Source organism: Genypterus blacodes, unplaced genomic scaffold (genome assembly GCF_046128005.1).
Source record: "Genypterus blacodes isolate CSIRO-AG114 ecotype Tasmania unplaced genomic scaffold, CSIRO-AGI_Gbla_v1 ptg000156l_1, whole genome shotgun sequence".
Taxonomy (NCBI): Eukaryota; Metazoa; Chordata; class Actinopteri; order Ophidiiformes; family Ophidiidae; genus Genypterus; species Genypterus blacodes.
In genome coordinates this window covers 3,073,654-3,097,673 of record NW_027466957.1, presented here as the reverse complement: position 1 = coordinate 3,097,673, position 24,020 = coordinate 3,073,654, and the positions used below count along the sequence as shown (strand labels likewise).

General features: G+C 40.9%; 1 protein-coding gene across 2 annotated transcripts in view; it reads left to right on the top strand.

Annotated features, from left to right (window-relative positions):
- Positions 1-23,319, top strand: part of LOC143012999 (guanine nucleotide-binding protein G(I)/G(S)/G(T) subunit beta-1-like) — a 33,674-nt gene extending 10,355 nt beyond the window's left edge. Inside the window, exons 2-11 of one of the 2 annotated variants that reach the window (XM_076166394.1) lie at positions 10,413-10,519; positions 11,772-11,810; positions 12,013-12,119; positions 16,310-16,373; positions 16,917-17,079; positions 18,114-18,180; positions 19,177-19,378; positions 20,579-20,795; positions 21,856-21,965; positions 22,349-23,319. In XM_076166394.1, coding sequence (XP_076022509.1) covers positions 10,463-10,519; positions 11,772-11,810; positions 12,013-12,119; positions 16,310-16,373; positions 16,917-17,079; positions 18,114-18,180; positions 19,177-19,378; positions 20,579-20,795; positions 21,856-21,962 — 1,023 coding nt within the window. In that variant the 5' untranslated portion in view covers positions 10,413-10,462 and the 3' untranslated portion in view covers positions 21,963-21,965; positions 22,349-23,319. Of the gene's footprint in view, positions 1-10,412; positions 10,520-11,771; positions 11,811-12,012; positions 12,120-16,309; positions 16,374-16,916; positions 17,080-18,113; positions 18,181-19,176; positions 19,379-20,578; positions 20,796-21,855; positions 21,972-22,348 lie in introns of both variants that reach the window. The other variant, XM_076166396.1, reaches the window with a different exon arrangement.
- The last annotated feature ends 701 nt before the right edge of the window (positions 23,320-24,020 follow it).

Genomic DNA, 24,020 nt, shown 5'->3' with positions numbered 1-24,020 from the left:
TATCTACACCTTGTTTGCAGTCCACCTGTGTTAAATTAAATTTATTGGACGTGATTTATAGGCACATACCTGTCTATAGAAGGTCCATGAGGTCAAAAGAATTGCCTGTTGAGCTCCAGGACAGGGTTGTCATTAGGCACATAGCTGCGGAAACGGAGTAACAGAAACATTTCTTCAGCACTGAAGGTTCTCAAGAACACAGTGGCCTCTATCATTCTTAAATTGGCCTCAACACTCAACACTACAACCAAAACTGAGAAATCTGATGGTCGCTCTAGCTGAGCTCCAGAGATCATCTGTAGAGAAACCTCCAGAAGGACATCCATCCCTGCAGCACAGTGTGGCCAGACTTTTATTGGAATACATCAAGATGTAAACTCACAGCCATCTTGTGAGCGCTTTGGCTGCCTGTGGTTGTGTGTTTTGGAGCCTTTTTACAATGTTTTGTAAAGTACATTGCCAGATTAAGGCTCTTAGAGGGCAACCGTCAGCAGATATTGAGGTCACTGTCTTTAAGTCGGTATTTTCCTAAAAATTAAGTTGACTTTACCTTAAACATCTTAACCATTGTATTTTCCGTCTTTTGTAATTCTGTAATGCCCAATACCTCACCAGTTTGAGAGCAGGGAACATCCTCTCAACATTTGCAGCCTACACGGGCGCTGTGAGTGCGATAGCCGCTGCTACATGCACATCAGATAACTGCAAAACCTAAATGTATCCATAAGAACCTAGTTGCCTTCTGAAAGGGGCGTGTCTTTCATATGCTTTACCTCTTTATTGCCCCTGAGTGGCCGATGAGAACACCAAATGGAGCAACCAAACAGTTATCCAAAAAAAATCCATAAAAGTGGAAGAAGATGTTATAAATATTGTACTGCTCAACCTTATATTTCATCAGTGATAAATTATTTTGTTATGGATTTTAGGTCATTTGTAGTGACACTCAGGAAATGCAAGGGTTTCACCATCATCTTATTGCCCCAGGCCCAAAGTCCACTGATGTAGGAAGGTTTTTGTGTCACTGTTTTTGTGTGCAAAGCCTTCAGCCCTCCCCTTACAGAGTTTTCAATGGATCTGACACAATTATACATAAACTGAAAGGATATGCTGCAAATGTGTGTCAGGTATTCATTGAATGCATGGGTTCCTCTTGAAGGCCCATGTTTATTGTGCTTTCCTATGGTCCGTCCCTATGAACTGGTTTCAGTGACTGTTGATACATACTGCTGGAAAAGTTTATTACCAAATGAATGCAGTGTACAAAGATGGACTAATGATGCAGAAAGGCCAGCCAAGTTCGATACCATTAACGATTCCAATCTGTTAGCTATGTGCTTATACATATTATTAAATGGAACATTCGACCTTGTCAAGAGAAAGTGCCTTAATGGAAGTGCATAAGTGATTGTATGTGTCATAACTTGAAAAAGGCAGATGTGAATGTTTTCCAACATCAGAACCTAGTCCTATGTACACACAAGCATCTTACTTTTTCCGCCATTCAGGGAGATATTTGTGAGGTCACAGTAGTTTGGCTAAATGCTAGTTTAGTCTTTATTCTCAATCCATTTGTACTTGTCTATTGCCTTCTTGCAGTTCACTGTGTGGCTCAGCTATCTATCGAAACACTCAGTGATTGGTTGTGCTGCATGAGGTCATGTATATGATTAGACAAGTTGGAGCACACAATGGTGACCCTGTGCACATAGCTGTTGAAAGCATAGTCTTGGTTTGATCAAAGTGATTTAGACTCTACTGTAATTAAAACATAGTATCCACATCAAGGAACAATGGGTGAGCAACGGCAAGTGTAGTGAGTTGGCGTGTATATGGTTATGATCCTCAGAGAGAGAAAAGTAGTCAGAAGTCGGTCGCATGGAAAAATACCCCTATCCAAAACCCTCACCAATAATCTGACATTATTATATTGTGTTGTAGTTGTATTGTTTTATGGCTCATACACTTCCTAACAGCATCTAAAAGCGTTGCTGTTTGGAGAATAATGCAACATCTTGACACGATGCTTTGTTGATAGAAACACAAGCCACCTAGGTGACTTTTATCGGGAAAGTGATGCTCTTCTGTCTGCTCTGTTGTTCAGCCACGACTCTTTAAAAACAAACAGCAATTTATCATGTTAGGCTGCATAGATGTCTAGTCTGATCAGCCAATACTACTCAATTGTCCCAAGTCTCATTGCATCATTTGATTATGAACAATGTATTTTTTCATGTTTACTTTTCTTTATGCATATCCATACATACAGTACATCTGGGTATAACTGGAGAGCTATTAGACAACAACTGTTAACAGAGAGGTAGACTCAGGATTTACTGTCGCTTGTCAGTGCTGTTGGTGACTTGGTCTGGTAGAAAGCAAGCCACAGAGTGTGTCTGTGCATGTGACAAAGCAAGTGGGATTGGATGGAGCTTTTAAGAAATGTCCGGGAGCCATTGCCTTCTGTCTTCTTACTGCATCATCAGCCGTCTTTGTGACCTGGTTGTGTTTGAGCTGCATTTGCCATGCACCACTTCCTTGCAGCACTTAGCATCAGCCCCTCCCCTCACCCCACCGACTAAACACAAAATACTCAAACTCATGCACTTAAATTGTAATTTCTTGGCTTTTCTGTAATTGGTGAAAATGTGATATAATTACTGCCCTAAATTATGTAAATATAGAAAAGTGATATAAGACTTTGCATCATATTGCTCAGTATTGCGTCAGTTGCATACTCGGGGCCTTGACACATCAATTCTCAAAGATCTCATAGCGAGTGGTTGCTTTGTGTTTGCTCACTTGGTTACATCCTTAAGCTAATCCTGGAACACAGCTAAACAACTGCTTAGCCTTGTTTATTCGTATTCACTAAGTTCACTTAGCAAAAAGATAAATGCCACACTTTTATCTTTGCAGCTATTTTCAATTCATCAAGATCAAAGATCTCATTTCAAATTTTGCCTACACATTTGTTTCTTACTGTGAGCTAGCATTTCTCCTTCGTCAAAATAATCCATCTCCTTCACAGGCGTGGCATATCAAGATGCTGATTAAAAGCCATGATCACTACACAGGTGTTCCTTATGATGGGCTCAAAAGACGGTCACCCTACAATGTTGAGATTTTTTTGTTGTGCAACATCATGCCACAGATGCGTGGTTGATGAGTTAACATATCGTGCAATTGGAGATTTTGGAAGTTCATCCAATAGGCCTCACAACCACACGTAATCAGGCCAGCCCAGGACCGCCACACTTGACTTCTTCACCTGCTGGATTGTCTGAGGCCAACCACAAGCACAGCTGATAAACCATCTGGTAAACACAACCGAACCAAACTTCTTCACAGTCAGACATTGTCTGTGGGAACCTCATCTGCGCACTTGCTTTCCTCACCATAGTCCCGATTTGTCTGCACTTCGGCTTTACAATAGATGACAGTGGACAAGAGCTCACCTTCGATGGCCAGTGACACACTGGGAAACGGACATCATCATGATAAATCACGGTTCTGGCTGTACAGGGCAGATGGCAGTATGTATGGCGTTGAGTGGGTGAGCAGTTTGCTGATTTCAACATTGTGAACAGAGTGGTTAAAATTGAATTGGGTTATGGTCTGGGCAGGCATATCCTACACACTTGAATGTTCATAGATATTGTGACAAGATCCTTAGGCCAATTGCTGTGCCATTCATCCGTCGCCATCACCTCTAGATAGCAGAAGCACCTCATGACAAATGCACAGCACTGTGTTGCAGAATCTATGCACAATTCCTTGAAGCTGAAAATGTCCCAGTTCTCCCATGGCCTTCATACCCAACAGACATGTGACCAATTGATCATGCTTGGGATGCTGAGGACATGCATACAGCTATTGAGTCGAATATTCCACAGGACACAATCAACAATTTGATCAGTTCAATTTCGAAGGAGGTGTTATGCATTGCATGAGACAAATGTTGGTCACAGAAGATACTGATCGGTATCGATATCATGCACAAGAAGCATCAGCATAATGACACCAACAGGCTGTTCATTCATGCTCTAGCTCTAGTTATGCTCTTAGCTGTTGGTTTTAGGAAGGAAAATGCGCTTACGATTTCTTGTGACCTGAAGTTCTCTTATCTACCATTGTTGAACGCACTTATTGGAAGTCGCTTTGAATAAAAGCGTCTGCTAAATGACCGTAATGTAATGTAATGTATTTGAGATGACAGATGTTTGAGTGCTGTAAAGGCTATTTATGTATAACTGTGGAAACCATGCCTGAACTGAGGAGGAATGTTTGGACACAACCTACATGCTGTTTACAGTGCTGCTCAAACATGAGATTGTTGAAGGAGGAATTAAACACATTTTTGAGATTTTGGATCAAAAGCAAAGTGTAAAATTCAGTGTCAAATCAAAATGACAAGCATTTGTAAATGTGTGTGTGGTTAATGTCGACAGGGTGAGTGAATGCACAGGGTGGGTGAATGCACTGGGCTTTTACGGAATTTCATGGTGAATTCAACATGGGGAGACGGAACGTTAGGGAGGGAACCAAAAAAAGACACGGCAACAGACTCGCTCTGTCCCCACTCCTTTTTATGTAAATACGCATAAACGGAGAGCAGACATGTATATCTGCCATTTTAGACCAAGCTTTTGTTCCTGCATATGATATTGCCTTTGTGCAGCCCTGCGTACGTGTCTATAAACAAGGAGTAGCACAGGTAATCTCAGACTTAACTGATTTGCTTTCAAGAAGACAATCCCCTTGTGTAGCATGAACACGTGAAAGACGAAGACTCTATTGTCTGTCACATGTACAACACAATTGTTCTCTGCATTCAACCCATCCTCTTTAACAGCAATGGGCTGCCTCAGTGCCTTGGGGAAGGGTGCTTGGAAACCCTAAATTACATTTTTTGTGTGTGCTACCTGCTGTCAATTTTTCTTCCTGTATGTTAGCTATATTTTATGGCAAACAATTAATCAGAATAGTAGGTAAAGAGAACAGCTCATCGTGCTTGATTGTGTGACGGCAAGCATTTGCGAAAAGCTGTGGCTAACCCACCGACGCTGAAATGACAAACCTTCAGATTTATCAAGAGATAGTGCTTTCCAAAAGGTTTGTTTGAGGGGTTGAAACGTCCCTGCACGTGTCTGCTATACTCATAGGTCTGCTAATGAGGATGCACTGTGTAATCTATATAATGCAACTGAATGTGTAGGTTCTTTACAAGCATGAAGGAATACATGCCAGTGGCAATGTTACCTATAGAAACAACAAAGTACAGTAAAGGACGCACTATTGCCACATTAATTGAGAGTTTTGACAAAGGAGTGACAAGGATATGCTAGAGCACTAACGAAAACACATTTATAAAGGAAACCCTGCCCAGAAACACTCTGCTGCATGTACTGTTCTTCTGTGGAGGAGGCATGCTGACATAGATGACTTGCAATAAAGACTTGCTCTACGTACTGTAAAAGAACCGCAAACTTGAATAACAATATGAAGCACTTCAGTATACTGTGTTGTCCTGCAGAGAAGAGGGTTTGTAGAAACCATCAGTCAGAGAGGAGAGACACGGGTGCAGCCCACATGTGGCAAGAGGTGGAGCAGCTTGTGTCCAAGCAGGAGGTCTTAAATTATTAAGACCCCTTTTGCCCTACTTCTCCAAATGGTACCTTATACTTAATACATGACTCTGTTTATTTGTTTGTCATGGCTGAACAATTATGTTGGCGTTTCTTAAAACTGCAATAGGTGGTGATGCATGTACTGTAGATGCGAATGAATTCAGAGAGTAATATTTTTAATTGTCGGCATAATGATGCAATGCTATAAACACATATAATATGTAGCTATAGTTTGAACCTCTTACCGTTGCTATTTCAATAATGTGGCTGCCCTGCTCAGTAGTGAAGGCACTCATGTAGAATGTACATGTGAATTAAGGCAAAGGGACACGTTTCATCATTTCGTAGATACAGGATAACGGCATACAACGGTTCACAGAGCTGCAAAAGGCACCATGGGCTGTGGTAAGAGAAGAAAAGAGGGGAGACACAGGGAAAAAACAAAAACAGCAGAAATCCCACCCAAACACCCCCTGCCCCAGCCGCCACACACCCCCATCCTGGCCCGCCTGCGATAAAGAAATGCATAAACCGCTATTTGATATTATAGTTGGTTATAGTTGGTGCGTTAGCCTCAAGTAAGATAGAAATGGTTGCCATCTGTGATGGAACTTATGAGTGAATCTTCTCATTGTGAATTTGATTTTCTCGAGTCAAAGAAAATACACGGTGTCCTTCAGCCATTGTGAGACAGGGAGAGGGGTAAGAGATTTCCACTGCAGGAGCAGACACGGTATATGATAACTTTAAAATGTGTTCATGCTACTGTGGATGAAACAGCCAGATTAGACCCTGTGCACTCATACTGAATGATGTCATCGGTTATTCATTCGGTCACAGCACTGCGGTATTACAACATCTTATAATCACAGGTTATGGAAAGACGAAATAAGACTATAAGGACAAATAAGGACAAATAAGTGATTCAAATATATATTGTATATTTTCAAAACATTTAAGTAAGCCTACGCAAATGAGTTTTGCAGATTCACAGATTGCAATGGCAGAAACATTGACGGAGGTGAACATTGAAGTCGTGGGTACAGTAGCAGTACAAAGTGTCATGTCGTTAGAGGATGTATTCATATTAATACAGTTTAAACAATACAATCACATGTTGAGGTTTTTGATATTGAACTAATTGTCACTCAGTTGTGGTTCTCACCCACCTGATGGTCAATAAAGCCTCTGTATGTTATCTCTCCTGCTCGAAATAGAAATAAACAAGTTCATTTTTGTTTTTATACTTAATTCCTTCAATGTTTTAATTTGAAGTCTACAAATGTCCACTTTCTCATATATCTATTGTAACTTTTTAAAGAGTTCATTCTTTGTAGAGAAAAGGTTGAGTTCACTTCGTTTTGTTCAGCCAGTCCCCAGTCTCTGCAAGTGCATGAGTGGAGATGGTCTGTCTTGTGTGTACAGTGTGGTTAAACCAAATAATGTCTTCTCATAGAGTGACATAAATGACCTCAAATCTCCTCGAAAGAATTATAGGAAGTCTTGGTGTGTTTATTGATCCATTTGGAGCATTTCTCCAGAAAAGCTGACGGCTGTGGCTGGCAATGATTTGCAGTTGGGTTAGTGCTCTGGGATGCTGGAATGTGTGTGAATGCAGACACAATACCTTTGAAAGGTCTATCTTTGGAAACAAACAAAATCTTGCAGTGCCAGGACAGTTCCCCTAGCAACCTTTCTGCTATAATTCTGCATTTGTAGTGTCAAAAGAGCTTACGTCTCAAAATTATAGATGCATGCCTGTCCATTCCCTTAAAGTAGAAAGAAAGAGAGGCGAAAGAAAAAGCACTCAAGTTATGTGTGTGCGCGTGCATGCGTCAGACTACATGTATGAATGGACTTCATACATGACTTCAACCACTTCCCCTCTCCTTGTCATAGTGTTGTGCTTGAGATGTGGGAGATGGAAGAAGTGGTTGGAAAATGTTCAGTCTGCCTCCCTTCTCATTCTGCTCCTCCTCCCTTACCACCACTCTAAAAATAGCATCCTGAAAATGAGGCAGTGAGGATGAGGCGCTATCTGTTGGGCTCCAAGCAGTTCTAGCACTCCCACCATCAGCACACGGGGGGTAGAGTTCTCTGAGTCACATCTTTGCCACCATTGCTAAACCCCTGGCCCTACAATATCACTCAAATCACCCAGTTGAAGTTGACCTAGTGCAATACTGGTTAGGGTGTAATGTTCAATGCAATGTCAGCTCTGATTACCAGAAGGCTTCTACTGCTCTCTGAAACAGCAAGGTTCATAGCAATTAGTTCTATTGCTATGTTTTTTTCGAACTCAGCTCAGGCAGTCCAAAAACCTGGACAATGTGACACCCACTGCATCTTACAGCCAAGGTGTATTTAGTTTTTCAGGGCAAATACTATAGTGGTGGACAGAAGTAGTCCTTGGTGTTGGAGATCAAAGGAAATTCCCAGGTCGTACACAGGTAGCTGCAGTTCCTAGTCTATGGTGTATAGAGGCTGTGTTACTGTGATTTAAGTGGAGCTGTAGCAAGAGTTGTCTCCATTGCTGTTTATCTCTCATCTACCACTACCAGACATTATGATTTGGTGAACTCTCCTCCCATCTTTTCTCTAGAAACGCACTTCCCTCAACACAAAGAAGATTTGCATAGTTCAGCTGTGTAGAAAGGAATTTGTGGAACGCTCCATTCCCTTACCTAAGCGTACCAGACCAATCCCTGCAGAAACTTAAAGTTCCCACTGGATCAAAGGTTTTGGAAAGTTACATAAAAGAAATGGGTGACATAGAACCCATTTCATTAAATAAAATAGGCCATTTGCCCCCGCACACACAATGTCTGTGTGTATGTCCGTGTAAAGAAGCACTTAACAAGTTTAGAATGGGCTAACAAACAACAACCTGTGTGTGTGTGTGTGTGTGTGTGTGTGTGTGTGTGTGTGTGTGTGTGTGTGTGTGTGTGTGTGTGTGTGTGTGTGTGTGTGTGTGTGTGTGTGTGTGTGTGTGTGTGTGTGTGTGTGTGTGTGTGTGTGTGTGTGTGTGTGTGTGTGTGTGTGTGTGTGTGTGTGTGTGTGTGTGTGTGTGTGTGTGTGTGTGTGTGTGTGTGCGTGCGTGCGTGCGTGCGTGCGTGCGTGCGTGCGTGCGTGCGTGCGTGCGTGCGTGCGTGCGTGCGTGTGTGTACAGTATTAATATTTAACGGACTTAATTTATTTCAATTGGTGCTGTTATTGGTGCTATTTATTTAATTTTCCCAGATTTTGTCACACTACTTCTTGCCTTTACACCTCTTCTTTAGGGGGAAATTAGAGTTAATGGTTTGTATTTATGTGTTTTTTATATACACAGTATTGTGTAGACATGCCTGCTTCTTACCACGAACTCGAGAGATCATGGTTATTTTGTCTGGCATAACTGCAGGACATTTTTATCATCATGATTAGGGGGTTAAATCGGCTCGCTATGACACAGACCCATTTAGGAGCATGAACCAATCAGGTGGCACATAGCTACTGAGATGTCAGGTGCTTGAAGGATAAGGTGTTCATTCAGGAGGTCTGAACACTTCCAGACAGACAGGGCTTGCATCAAAACAGGAACAGGGAGGTAAGGTCAATTGATAGGAGACATGTTATGTATTTTGTGTTTGGCTGTGGTGCAGATTTCATACAAGGAGGTTTTGTTTTACAAAATTGTGAGGTTAATTGTGTGTGTGTGTGTGTGTGTGTGAGAAAACCTTGTGTGTGAAGCCTTGTTGTTTCAGAGAGCATTCTTGAGAAACCTGAAAATGACCTGTTGAGTTATTTTCTTAACTTTAAGCTGAGCACTGTAAATTGACTTGTATTGTCTTCTGCCAGCACTTGAGGCAGTTACATCACTTAGATCATTGTGTCACTTTGAATCTGTCCGTCAGGTGCCATAATTACTCCAACTTTACTTTCCAGTGTCCATATCATTGCAGTAGTATACTTTTTCTCAAATGAAGGCGACTAGTTTCGTCTCCTTTCTACAGAGTGTAAGTGCTAAGGGCGTCAACCGGAGGATTGGGGTCAGCGGGATAGCCGCTGCTTTTAGGATCATCAGCAGGTTTTGTCTTAACCGGATTGTCTGGAGGAGCTGAATCAACTGTGTCCCGGGATTACAGGAATGACATTGGAGGAGAGTTTAGATCCATAGGCCAGAGCATTGACAGCTTCACCAATCCCTACCCATGAGCTGAACACCTTGGGGTTGCGGCAGTTCAAAGAAACCGAAGCCGTCTCACTAGCCCTTTGCTTTCTTACAGTCGGCACCCCACAAGCTTGCTTTATTTTTGCTTTGACAGTCAAACGGAAGCAGGGGGTACGTTTTGTGCCCTACTCTTTTTTGTTTTTGTGCTACTGCTTTTGAGGAATACTTATCAGCTGCTCATGACGACTATGACCAGATGTTTGCCCAGGGGTTTACTATATTTCAGAGGCAGAAGAGAACAAATTCAACATGATCCTCAAAATAGTTATCTAAATCCTAAAGTACTGGGTGTCTGTTGCTATGTGACAGCTTGCAAGAACAAGTCTTGAGCCATCTCCTAAATGATGGGATTTTTTTTGTTCAACGACAGTGGATCTTGGCTGTATTTTAAAGTTTCTGTAGAACTCAAGGCTTTGTCCTTTGGTCAAGATCTCGAATGGAATATGGGGCATCTGAATAAATAGAGTAAAACATAAGAAGTCTAAAATCTGACCTCGATGTGTTGCTCTTACCCAGATGAACTGTGTGTGGTCAGTGTGTTGAGACTCTCCATTTCTTGTCTCCTACAGATCAGCAAGAGTCTAGGTGGTGGAGCAAAGCACAGCAATAGCAGAGGAAAATGAGTGAACTGGACCAGCTACGCCAGGAGGCTGAGCAACTCAAGAACCAGATCAGAGTAAGTCCTTCAAATACTCGTGTTTTTTCCAAACCAGATCATCATCAGTCTGGTATGGTAGAACTTGACATGGTAAAACTCCACACTGCTTTGAGCTCTGAATGAAAATCAAATTCGGACAGATTTCAGAAACCGTTACTTCCGAAGCTTGCACACTTATATGACGTGTTACTCGTGAAAGTAGTATGTCAACAAAAAAGGAACAGAGCAGGTATCTACAAGTTTTTGAACGTACATCAATCACAGATTGAAAGGTAGGAAAAATCTTACAGGTCATCAGCAGTTGTGGTATTTTTTTTTTTTTTACGTTGCCTTTCATTTCCGATTGGCCTAATGCCTTTTGTCTGACCAATTTCCCTGTTTTGTGATTGCAATATTTTTTGAGTCACATTTATTTAAAAAGCACATTTATAAACAACCTGAGATTGACCAGTGCTGTACAAATTCAAAGGGTCATAGAGGGAAAACAGAATTTACCAAAGACTATGTAGCAATAAATACCTACAGATATATGAGGGCAAAACAGACCAGGGGTTCTGAAAAACCAAAGAATCAACTTGTGTTTTAAGCCAAGACTTAAAGGAATGGCTGATCTGATTGAGAGGGTACAGGGTGTTCCACAGTCTAGGGGCCACCAGTGAGAAAGCACAGTCACCTCTGGGTTTGAGGTAAGCGCGAGGGACGGCTCGGAAACCCATGTCTGATGACCTGAGGGACCAAGATGTGGTGAAGGGGGGTTAAGAGGTCACTGATAAAAGAAGGGCCCAGTCCATTTAGGGCTTTAGAAACAAGCAGCAGGCCCTTGAAGTAAATTTTAAATCAATAATCATCTCATTACATCTCGAGCAAAACAACATAACATCATCTTAACAAAAATGTTGTATGACGGCAGATTGTGATTATTTTGCAGATATTGAGGCTACATTTGTCAATTCACTTTTGTATTTGAGATTTATCGTAACGTCTTCATGTTATTACATTACGTAATTATTAGTACAAATCACAGATCATATCCACTAAATCATTCATCAACCATACTGTCAGTAGAGTGAGGCATAATGAATATACCTCAAAGTTCTTATTATTATGATTTGCCTTCTGCATGGCCGCCATCATTGCCATTTGGTAGAGATAAGCAGAAACAAACTGTGCAACAAACTATTGACAAAAACAGATGAGACTAGCTCTAATTATTCCCTCATGTACACGTCAGTTGTGAGTTAGTGGACTGAAAATGTTTTACTGTTTTCAGGATGCCAGGAAAGCGTGTGCAGATGCTACCCTGTCTCAGGTAAGAAAGCCGTCTCTTCAACCATCTCAACATTTTTACTGGTTATAATGAAGTGTGCCTTTTTGAAGTGCCACCTTGTTATGCTACATCGTCTGCAGGCCTCCCACCACAAAGACATTGTGGCGGGAGGTCTCAGTCAAAGTAGTGCATACTCCAAATATGGCTGTAAAGTAAATATTTTTTTATTTTCAATCCTTGCCAGATCACAGCTAACATCGACCCTGTTGGCCGAATTCAGATGCGCACTAGAAGGACACTGAGGGGACATCTGGCTAAAATCTATGCCATGCACTGGGGCACTGACTCGAGGTAACTGCATTCATCTCCATTCTGTCCGTTAACTCAATAATTAAATCCCTTCAGCCTTGCCCAATTCCCAGGAAATGGGTATAAAAGCTTGCTTGAATGTCTTTGTGGAGGTTACATATCCGGAGGGTCCTTGTTGAACCAAGTCTTTTTGAGAACAGCTAATTCTTACATTCAAAACCTAAATCCTTTAGCATACGACATTTTATCAATTGCGTGTGCTTTGAGTGTAGTTGATGCTAATTTTGATTGCACTTTAAGGATGCATCAGTCACTGCAGGTGGATATTTCAACAACATTATGTGTGACTTGTTTGTGTGCACTGGCAATGGGGTATGTGGGCAGAGAAAATACTCAAAATGGAGTCACTCTTTTGTTAGCAATGTTTTGAGGCTGGGTAGCAAAGGCAGACAAAGCAACGTGCCTCTTCACATAAGGTTTTGTCTCAAGTGTTGTGTGTAGACCCCTTACCTCAACAGCTGTGGAAATAGACACATTAAGTACACATTAGAAGCATGGGGGGAAATGGATTGATGTCAGACTGGTTTTTGTTATCAGACGATTCAGAATCGATTCACAAATTCAAATATCAATTTTTCAGTTTATTACCATACTTCATTTAAAAAAAAAACAAAACGATAGCCACATGGAACTATTGCTCTATGGGCCAGGACAACATCGTGCCTTGTGAAATACGGAGCTTCCGCGAATGGCATGTACAGTATTTGCTAATGCTGCTGGGCTAGCCTGCAGCCACACTAGGGAAAGAGAGAGAGAGAGAGTGTGTGTCACTGTGGCTGCCATAAAAAGCTCCTTTCTGGGTGAGGAGAGCTTTCTTCACTCTGCACCTTCCTCACTGAAGGCAAAGGTTTGTGCAGAGATCCGATTTGATCTTCTTTTAATGCAGCTCAGCAACACTTTGCTCTCTGCAGGCTGTACAAAACAAACACATTTTAGCAACACAACTGTGAGCCTCACATTGCAGCATAATGAAGCAAAGTGTTGCACCATTATTTGTTTTATTTGTTCACAACAAGAAGCCAAATGTATGCTTGCAACACCTTTGTTAAGATATAGCTTTTAATTTATTGAAATTATAAAAAGATTGAAATGTGTAAGACAAAACAGTGAAAATGCTTGGTTGCTGGAGATATAAAATTTAGCAACATTTTTGATTATTTGAAGCTGGCCAATTAAGTTTTGTAAAGACAGTGCCAGCTACTCCACAGCAACTCATTGCTGTGTTGCTAGTGTGATGTAACTCCACCGTGCGAGACTACATTCTTTTAAGGCAGGGGTGTCCAAACTCTGGGCCGCAGCAAATTCTAAAAATATAATGGAATGTGGCCCGCTCATGAAACTTGCGCTCGACTGTATTATTCTCCTTAGTTTTACCACTGGTTGGAGTTACTGTTGAACAAGTCAGTTTCTCCACAAAACAAGGGCAATCAAAGAACATCTGTGCTACGGGTGAACAAAACTGGCAGAACCAAAGAAACGCAAAATAGCAAATGAGTGCAGAAAATCTAGTGGGAAAATGAAAATTTCTTTGTGGAAGTCAATGCCACCATCACAGATGCCACAGACACTGCATAGTGTGTGTGAGCTGAGAGTGGAGGTGAGGCTGTTCAAATGCAGCGGTTTTATTCCCCAAGATCGGAAATTGACCGGTTTTTGAATGAGAAGGTCCGACATCTTCATAACTGACCGACCCTCTATGGTTGGCAGACTTGGCTTTTTTTAGTTGATCTTCCTGAAAATCTTAACACACTGAACAAGGGCCTACAAGGCAAAGACCAGCTTGGACCACAACATCATGGGCACATGAAAGCATTCTGTGTGAGACACAACTACGCAACTTCAATGTCGTGTTCTGCCCCGCGCTGCCGGAAAATCAAATTTGCGTTTCCAAAGGGCAAGCGAGTCTGCAATTACAACTTATAGAAATGCTCGGAAAATGACCTCTGTTGAGACGCCACGCAAAAACAATGATGAGATGTTCGGCTGAAGATACATATGTGAGAAAACGTTTTCTCTGTTAACTCTGAACAAAGGTAGATTGACAACCAAAAGGACCGACAGCCGTCTCTGTGATGTCATTCGCACCACAACCACCAAACTTACTCCTGTCCGGACAGTTAGGTAACAGACGAGCCCTGATCAGCCCAGGTCTGGTCTCAAATTTGCACTCTTTGTGTTGCTGACACTCGTGAGCTCGCCACAATCAGCAGCTGTGATTGTAAAGCATTTTTTCCTTTGTGCTTGTGTGTTGCATAAACAATTAAATTTAATGCAAAGAATTGGTCAAAACAGAGCATTACGGGAGCAACAGCCCGACAGGCTCACCCTCCACGGCTCTGTCCTCTGTCTCTGTCCTCACTAAAATGATGAGCCGACGTCGTCAGACTCGCCACCCTGGAGAGTGCTCCAGTTTACAGGATCCAGGATCCCCTATAGAGTTTGCTTTTGTACCTTGTAGCCGTTATCACTGCTACTTTATTGCAGGTCTGATCACTGTATGAAAACTGTCTGAATTCCTGTGTGTGTGCAGTTTAGTATTAAAACAGTTTCCCCTAACTGACAGTCACAAAGAATGGCAAGCATTACAGGAAATGGAATACTTTGCTATTCAAACAAAACCAGCACACATTCTGTTCCCTGAGATTGACTGTGTCACTTGACAGTCTCGGTTACTCAAACAATACGCTACGTGAATGTCAAGCAAAACAATCTGGTTGTAAATTAAACAGCAGCCATGATTTGAGCTGCTCCCAAAGAGAGAGTTCATGTTAGAGGTGTATTGTGACGAGAAAGTCGGTGTCAAATATTGAACCATTGTCTTCCAGCTGACGCACGCACACACATGCACAGACTTGCATTGTAGAAGGAGGTCATTTGTTTCTAATCTGAAGTTTGAGGCTTTCGTTTAGTTTAAACTGGGAGGCGTAATTTTTATCTTCCAGAATGATTCTTAGAGCACAACCTTCTTGGCCCAGGCTTATTATCTGGTGTATCATGCTCACCAGTCAGGTACTTAACATTTACATACTCCCAGCCGGCTTTAGTGTGTTCACTCATATTCCTGTTCCTGTGTGCATTGGGACCGTCACTGTGGTTACTCTTGTTAGATTCACCCAGATAACACAGGATCATTTGGGAGCTGGCTCTTGATTGCAATAACAATTCCTCTTACAATGTGCCTTTCTCTTAGGATATGTAACTAAAATGCTAATCCTTAAATACAGTCCCTGCAAACCTTGAGAAATGTTTATCTGGTATTATATATTAAGGCCTTAATCACAAAGTGCTTTCAGATTCCTCCTGACCACCCTAAGGAAAACCCTGTGTTGTTAACAGAGAGATAGCTTAAAAATGTATTTTGTCTGAGTTGGGGTGGGCCTCTATGATGTATTGTATCTCAATTAAGTGGTCGTTAAAAGCGATCATTCTAGTACAGGGGTCTCCAACACGTCGCTCGCAAGCTACCGGTAGCTCGCCACCCGTTTCTGAGTAGCTAGCTAAAGGTTTCAAAGAATACATACATTTGACAACACAACGCCACTTGGTAAACCAATCAAATTCACAGGCATCCCAGCCCCGTCTGTCACAAAATGATTGTAAGCCAATCAGCTGTCAGTCCAACAAAGGATGCTGCTGTCGAGTTTGTTTGTCGGTGACACCGTAACATGAGGCGATATTAGCATGCTAGCAAGCGCACGCCGGACTTGACAATGACCGCGGAAAATAGCTCCAATGAAAGGCACAAAGGAGCTCCATAAGAGTGAACTTAAGATGATACACAAGCAGACACCACACACACTCTCTCATCTCACTAACATCAGGAAAGACTGAATGCATGTGAATTACAGATGATATTACAGGGAATTCCCAGAATTGCAGGGAATGTGAAGGGAAATTGTGACAGTGATATGTGGACAGACAGAAAATGTGGAATATGAAAGGTATAGTATTTGTAAAATAAGTATTAACATTGTTTTGTTCTCATAAGATTAATATGATGTGAATTTATTAGTGTGAGCTTGGCATTGAAAGGATACACAGAAAGCTCTGTGTCAAAGCTCATGTTGCTGAATTTAAGTGGCAGACTGGTTTCACATGTCCATTGATCAAAGCACTGGTTTGTCTATGTGGATCTCCAGTTGGTGATGTCGTGTTATTGTTTCTCTCCTTAGGCTCTTGGTGAGTGCCTCCCAGGATGGCAAACTTATTATCTGGGACAGCTACACCACGAACAAGGTAGGACACTTATTACATTACTTAACGTAACATATCCAAGAAGAATGATGATTCGGAGATCTATAAGTCTGTTCCGTTACCATAGCATTTTCTTTTTCATTTAACATGTGCTCTAATTAGACTTTTCCCCTACTTTATCAACCTACTACCACAGCAGGAGTTGCATCAGTGGCAGCAGCTCAGTCACCCTTGATTAATGTGTGATTAGAGTGTCTGTAATATTGCTTGAAATCAGATCTAACCATCTTTAAAATGAGTCGTCATATGATCAGAGGGAAAGACACAGGAATGGGTCTTGCTGTTTTGGAGACAATCATCAATCATTCCTTCTCCATTTCTGACCACTGGTTTCATATAGAAAGGCAGAGTCCCCAAGTTTATTATTAAGCAGTTCACAAGTGTTTGATGGTGCCAATTATTACTATTAATAGTGGGTATCATGCCCTTGAAAGGTTAAGTTATTATTGCATGCAGACTTTGTCATATGCCCTCCCATCTGTCACTGCATACGACCTAATATGAAATCTTTTGCCTCTCCTCCAGGTCCATGCTATCCCGTTGCGCTCCTCCTGGGTGATGACGTGCGCTTATGCCCCTTCTGGGAACTATGTTGCCTGCGGAGGCCTGGACAACATCTGTTCCATCTACAACTTGAAGACCCGTGAGGGCAATGTGCGTGTCAGCCGCGAGCTGGCTGGACACACAGGTACGCTGGAGTCTTTGGCATGTATCCGTCATTCTTTGGATTCTTTGAGTTTTGTTTAACTTGCCAGTAAAGTATTTTTACATTCTTAAATGTGATTATTTCCATTTACCTGTGTCAATCACGAAACACCAAAATTACGAGAGCACCGCACACACAGCCCTGCTGAGGTGCCTTAAGTCGGTGTCTGATAACATGAATCTGTGTTCAGGAACGTAGCATTCTACAAACTAGTCATGTGTTGTTATTCTTCTTCCTTGATGATATTTATTTCACTGGCTGCCCCAATAGTGTGACTGAAAAATGTTATTCTAGAAATAATGTATGGAATCAGTTCACACACTGGATGTGCATGTTTAATTGCACTGGATTCCAAAGCAACAAGAGGCAGAGTGTCTAGGAGTTTATGTTGTTTATGTTTAGGAGTGTGTTTTTAAGCACTGGTTGAGTTATAATGTGTCACCGATGGGTGTAGACTGAGAACATTAGTGTATTGTATTTTCAATTTTCAGTACTTCAAAGTGTTTAAAGTTTAGTTGTAAAGTAGACATTTTATATCCTATCACTGTATGACACTGATGTTTCTAAGGACTACGTGTCAGAGTGACTAACTACTTTCATATCTGAGCCATGGCAGATATGTAATGTAACGGTCTCTATGAAAACAGGAGCCATAGCACAGACTGAAAATGCGTTGAGCTCTTGGGCAAGGAGCATTCATCTGCTCAGCATCACATGATGCAGGAAGTGTGTCAGCGTTTTAGCCGTAGTTCCTTTGGTATGGGGAGGAGTTTATCAGCTCTGCCTGCGAGGAAAGAACTGCACATTTATGCATTGAAGCCATGAGCCCTGTTTTTTTTTTCCCCCGTTTGTGACATTGAATTATTCAGATAGTTTAACAACATTGAGCCTGAATGTGCCCACTGAATGCATAATGACGTTTTTCAAAACAGTTACAAAGTAAATAACAGTATTCTCTCCTGATATTCAGTCCAACATTAGATAGTCATTAAAGGTCTGTGTTTGATTCAAATCAGGTTACCTGTCCTGCTGTCGCTTCCTGGATGACAACCAAATTGTCACCAGCTCTGGAGACACCACCTGGTGAGTGTTGGTACTGCACCAAGGGTGTTGTCACATAGTCACAATCCTATTTTTGTTTGTTCATGAACATAAACTATTTACTACTGGTACTAATCATACAGAGGATCACTGTACAGTATGACCATTAGTTTCAAATGGTTGTACAACTTTTTGATTATGAGCAAAATGTGACAAAATAATGGTAATATAGTGCAAAGAGTTCCACAGTGATTTACACAAGGAGACTAAACATTTTGAGCATAAGGCTATGTTATATGAACAGTGTGTCCCTTTACACCACAATGCAGCATAGTAACACAAATGCAAAGTTAATCTGGGGATATGTGTCCTGTTTTAACATCACAGTATATTCCCTACTTACAACATAAGGCATTGGCAAGAATCTTAGACAGATTGTTGTTGTAGATTTTTCTGCACCAAGATTCTGGTTAAGCGCGCAGGGAATGTTTTTATGTGAAAACATGGCCAATGAGCAGAGAAGGAATAGAGAAAAATCATTTTACAAGCCAATAAGTGATTGGCACAATTGTCAGAAAAGCTCACTTTGGTACGTTTCCTAAGAATTCTCTTCACACATTACTACCTTTCAAAGAGAACAGGATTAGCTGATCCCCAACAAAAACTGGTGCATACTCTTGTCAAAATTGCATGTAGTCTGCTCCTATCTCACCTCCAGTGTAAAGTTCATGCATAATTTCACAATTTAAATCCAAATATGATTATGATTTCTTTGCAGTGGTTTGGTTGTTATGGGTTGGTGTGCAGTGTTGATCACAGGGCTTTTGTGTTTCACATCTCAGTGAATACTCGGTTATAATTTTAGATATAGTAGCTGGAAACTTATCAGCTCTCCATATCCGCATTTGTAATCTTAGCCACATAAGCAGTGTGCTACACTTTTAAAGCCATTTAAAGTCATTTTTCTTCAAAGACAGACTGGAGGTAACCTTATTGTGCGACTGCTAACTGCAAATGTTCTCTTTTCCTTTGTTTCAGCGCTCTGTGGGACATTGAGACCGGTCAGCAGACAACTACATTCGCTGGTCATACTGGTGATGTCATGAGTCTCTCTCTTGCACCCGACACCAGGCTGTTTGTGTCTGGAGCCTGCGATGCCTCAGCCAAGCTGTGGGACATCAGAGAAGGAATGTGCCGACAGACCTTCACTGGCCATGAGTCAGACATCAATGCCATCTGTGTAAGGCCTCTGAGCGCAAACACTTCATATAGTAGTAATGACCATTTTTGAAAACTTATATCGATATTTTAGTATTGCATCTACAAATAACTAGCCTAATCTACTAACATTCTATGGCCATTACTCTTGAATTAAGTCATTTTCATACCAAAAACAAAAGCCTTCATTGTTCAAACAGTTCACGCAGTACGTTTACCATCAACACATCTCAATTGATATTAGAATACACCTAATTATGTTATTTTCTCTCAGTTAACATTATATCTGTCAATTCTCCAGTGTTCAAATTGCATTGTTCACTGGAGAGCTTGTTCTCAAACCGAAACCATGTCTTTTATAAAAATGACTGGTAGATGTGAAAGTCACGCCGTGGCCCTGTTAGATTCAAAAGCTAAATTTAAGTGTTAGGTGTATACGTGCTTAAACAAAAGTGTGAACATGTATGAAATCCAGGCATCATGATTTGTGACTGTGCACCACACATTAACATGAACTTTACTTCTACCTCAGAGTTTTCCGTGCTCTTTCAACTCACAAATAGTTGTAGAAATGGAGACCTGTCCTACTACACTATATGTATTAATATCATCACTTAGATTTACATTAGTACTGGTGTGTGTGTGTGAGTGTGAGTGAGTGAGTGTGTCTCTCTCCTTTCTTTATCTTTCTCTCTTCTTCCCCTCTCTCTTTCTCTCTAAATCCAGCCGATCAAAGTGCCTCAAGATTTGTTGTGATTTGGTGCTTTATAAATAAAGTCGAATTGAATAAAGTAAGACACTTTAAAGATAGCAGAATATCCAGTATGCCCTCTATGTTTTATAAACAAAATTGGAACTTTCGGTCCTGATGCAAAGCTCCTGTCACATGTCCACAATGCCAGTGGACAGAAACTTACAGTTGATTAAAATGCACCTACCTATGTGTTACATTGATAGCTAACATTTGACAAAAAAGAAATAGTTGTGCTCATTGGTCTGTAGTAGTCATCTTGTATTCTTGACACGAGTTGGCCTTCTCATCTTCACCAACCATTTCCAACTTTCTACTATGTAATTTACATCGTCAGTGGTTGTTGCAAGGCATTCTGGGGAACATAAGAATCACTAACTGAAGTCAACATAAAAGGGCTGAAAAAAATGGATTGTATAAATGAATAACGGCACATTTTAATATTTTTCCTGTTTGACCTTCTTGTTCTAGTTCTTCCCTAATGGCAATGCCTTTGCCACGGGCTCGGATGATGCTACCTGCCGGCTGTTTGACCTGCGTGCCGACCAGGAGCTGATGATCTACTCGCATGACAGCATCATTTGTGGCATCACCTCTGTGGCATTCTCCAAGAGCGGTCGCCTACTGCTGGCCGGCTACGACGATTTCAATTGCAACGTCTGGGACACCCTAAAGGCTGACCGTGCAGGTAAGCAAACACATTTGAATGATCATCATCAGATCAGAATGACAGCTGCTTTGTCATTTGCTAAATTTAACGCCAAATAAGTGATCAAAATAGGGAACCGCAGCCTGGCACTTTTTACCCGCCTCTGTTATGTGACAGCCAGAGCATGAATCATAGTGCATTGTTAGTGTGGATGGAACATGAGACCAGCGAAGCAAAAGATGTAGATACAGTACCGAAGAATAACGCAATCGGCATCCATGCAGTCAGGGCAATGTATGAAACTGCATGGGTCAGTGTTGATAGAAGATAGACAGACAGTACATAACAAACATCACCAAATATTTGTTTGTGGCCCAAATCACTCAGCCTCAGTTAGGTGTGTTCTCTTTAGTAGCTTATACTATGAAGTCATTACACAAATTAGCATAATGAATCCTCGACTGATGGATCATCTAATATGTTCATTCAGAAAGGGCCTGTTGTTGAGCCTTGGATTTGGACTACATTTATGACTGATTGTACTAAATCCTCTGCACTCGCACCCGACCCGAGCTAAAGTATTGAGCTTCTCTGTAGTACAGTGCCATGTGATTGTGTGTTTGCTGTACTGCAGAGGGAAACGTCCTGATTTAGAGGAGCGACTGTATCGCTGCTGTTATATAAACCGTGTTTTACAGCTGCAAGTTATTCTATAAGTGAAAGTATGATGATTTTTTTTGATAAAGCTTCATTTATTTCTAATGCTTGCATTTACACGTCACTGACTTGAACTCAGCCCGCCATCAACAACACCTGAGCCGTCCAGAGAGCGTGAATAATGGATTCACCAGCAGTGGAAAAACGCTTAGTTACTCACCTGCTATTCAGAAAGTATCCCAAGGGAGATTGAGCGGCTTTGACTGGAGTGCCACTCACCAAAATTTAGAAGTCATTCTTTGCTTATTAGGGTGGTCAGAGTTCACTTATAGATACGCAAAAACTGAAACACACAACATACTTACATACTCAAATGGCTGTATCTTTGAAATGATCCTTGTTGACTTGATTAGTTATGTAATTATTTCTGGTTTCTCTGCAGGTGTCCTGGCTGGCCATGATAACCGGGTGAGCTGCTTGGGTGTGACCGACGACGGCATGGCAGTGGCAACAGGGTCCTGGGACAGCTTCCTCAAGATCTGGAACTAGAGTGTGAGGGCAAACACTGGGAATGTTCTAGTTCTTCATCAGTAGACTAAGATTAAAACAAATTAAACAATACGGGTCGGCCGATCGGTCTGAGTGGGGGGGTGATTTAAAACGATACGGTTCTATTAAATATGAAGAGAGAATGGGGAATGCAACTTACATTTGTCAGTTTCAGCTTATGTCAGAGAACGTCGTCTGTTTTTTTTACGTTGTTTTGGAACAGTACCAAAACTTTAAGCTACTGTAGTGTGTGTTTCTTGTGTTTTCAACCCATTTGGAAATTCTGTCTGTCACAATATTTTCTGTGTAATTTGCCTGCTGTCTTTTAATGTTGCAGACTTTCATTCTATTTTGTAATAAAGGAAATATGTTGTTATCTCTTTCAGATGGCATCCGGACTCCAAAGTTGAGTGGAAGACCATTCCAACACCCCAATGTTCAATTTTATTGCATATCCAATCTTCTCAATACATTGTTATTCTGAATCCAAAAACCCCAAAAACTATCAAGGGCAAAATTCTTTCTCCTTATTGAAAAGAGCACAATTGTCTGTCACTCACTCAGATACTAAACAAACAAAAAACTTAGAGGATTTAGTGAAAATGGAACGGAGGGAAAATGTGCATTCCTCCCGGGACCACGATCTGATATGGTAGAAAGTGAAAATGAGCACCCCACCACCAACTCTGCCACCACTACCTTGCAAACGTGTCCTCATTACACACAACTTTGAGTGAAGGTTATTACACCGCAGTGATCTGACTCTTTATAGCTTTTCGGCCATGTATATTTTTCTTTATTTTTAATGTTTTTGTTAAAGAGAAGTAGATCAGTGAACTGTCAGTTAATGTTTAAAATGAGGATCAAAGCTTTGCTTTATTTCCTAGTCTGAACACACATTTCCGAGAACTGTGTTTGTAGGTTGAAACTGAAAGTTTGAGCTCATGTCATTTAAAATCCAGCATTATCCCACTGGAGAACAAAACGAGGAGAGAATTGATCTTAACAGGGAGCCCTCAAGCCACTGCTGGTCCTTCTGTATATTTAGTCCCGTTATACTTTTACTGTTTCTTTTTCCCGTGTAGTCCACAAATCTTTGTTTGCACAAAAATTAAAGTTATATAGAATATTGTCTAAAGAAAAAAGTAACTAACCAAGCACATGCTGTTTATGATAATGAATGCTCGTTTTTAAAACGAAAAACAACAAAAAAAATACACCCAAATCATTTTAACCATTCTCACACCTTTTTTGTCTGGCGACAGTGTAGAATAATTAAATGAAGATTAACCCATCAGATCATAATGCACCCCCCACCCTTTTTTCCTGATTTCTTTTTCTTTTTTTTCTCCTTTTTTTTAATCCTTTTAAAAAAAATTCTCTCCCTCTTTTTTGTTGCTCGTGGTTGGGACCGGTGATGTGATTTGGTAGGGAGTACCTCCACTTTAGCCCGGTTGCAATCGGGACTTTTCTCTTTAACAGAGTTGCCCATTCCGTGCTTGGAAATGCAGTTACTTCTCTGTGAATGACATGTTGTATAAATCAATGTTTGAAAATAATGATATTGAAACTTTTTAAGTTAAAAACAAAAAAAAAGATTTTGGTTGTCTGCCATGGGTGGGTTATCTCTTAGAATCGCATGCTGTAGAATTGCTTAAAAAGGTGCATATGAAATTAAGTCCTTTGATGTTTTTCTTTAAGAAAATAACCTGTCGAATATATCATCAATACAATGGTATTTATATTCTTTTTTTTCTCCCCCTTTTGTTCTTGGCTACTCGTGCATACATGATTCAATTCAAATGTCAAAGCTATGCACTCGAGAAGCACTCCACCACATAAATGGTTACTCTGTCCATATTTGGGAGGGATTCCACAAATTAAGAAGTAATGTAAACGTATGAATTGTATACACCCACATACATACATTCATTCACATCAACATTCAATCAAACGGAACAAATAAATTGTCATTCCTTCTGTAGCAAACAAAATTCCACTTAAAAAGAAAACATTTTATAACAGGTTTTTTTCTGTCCTTTAATAAAAAAGTTTTAA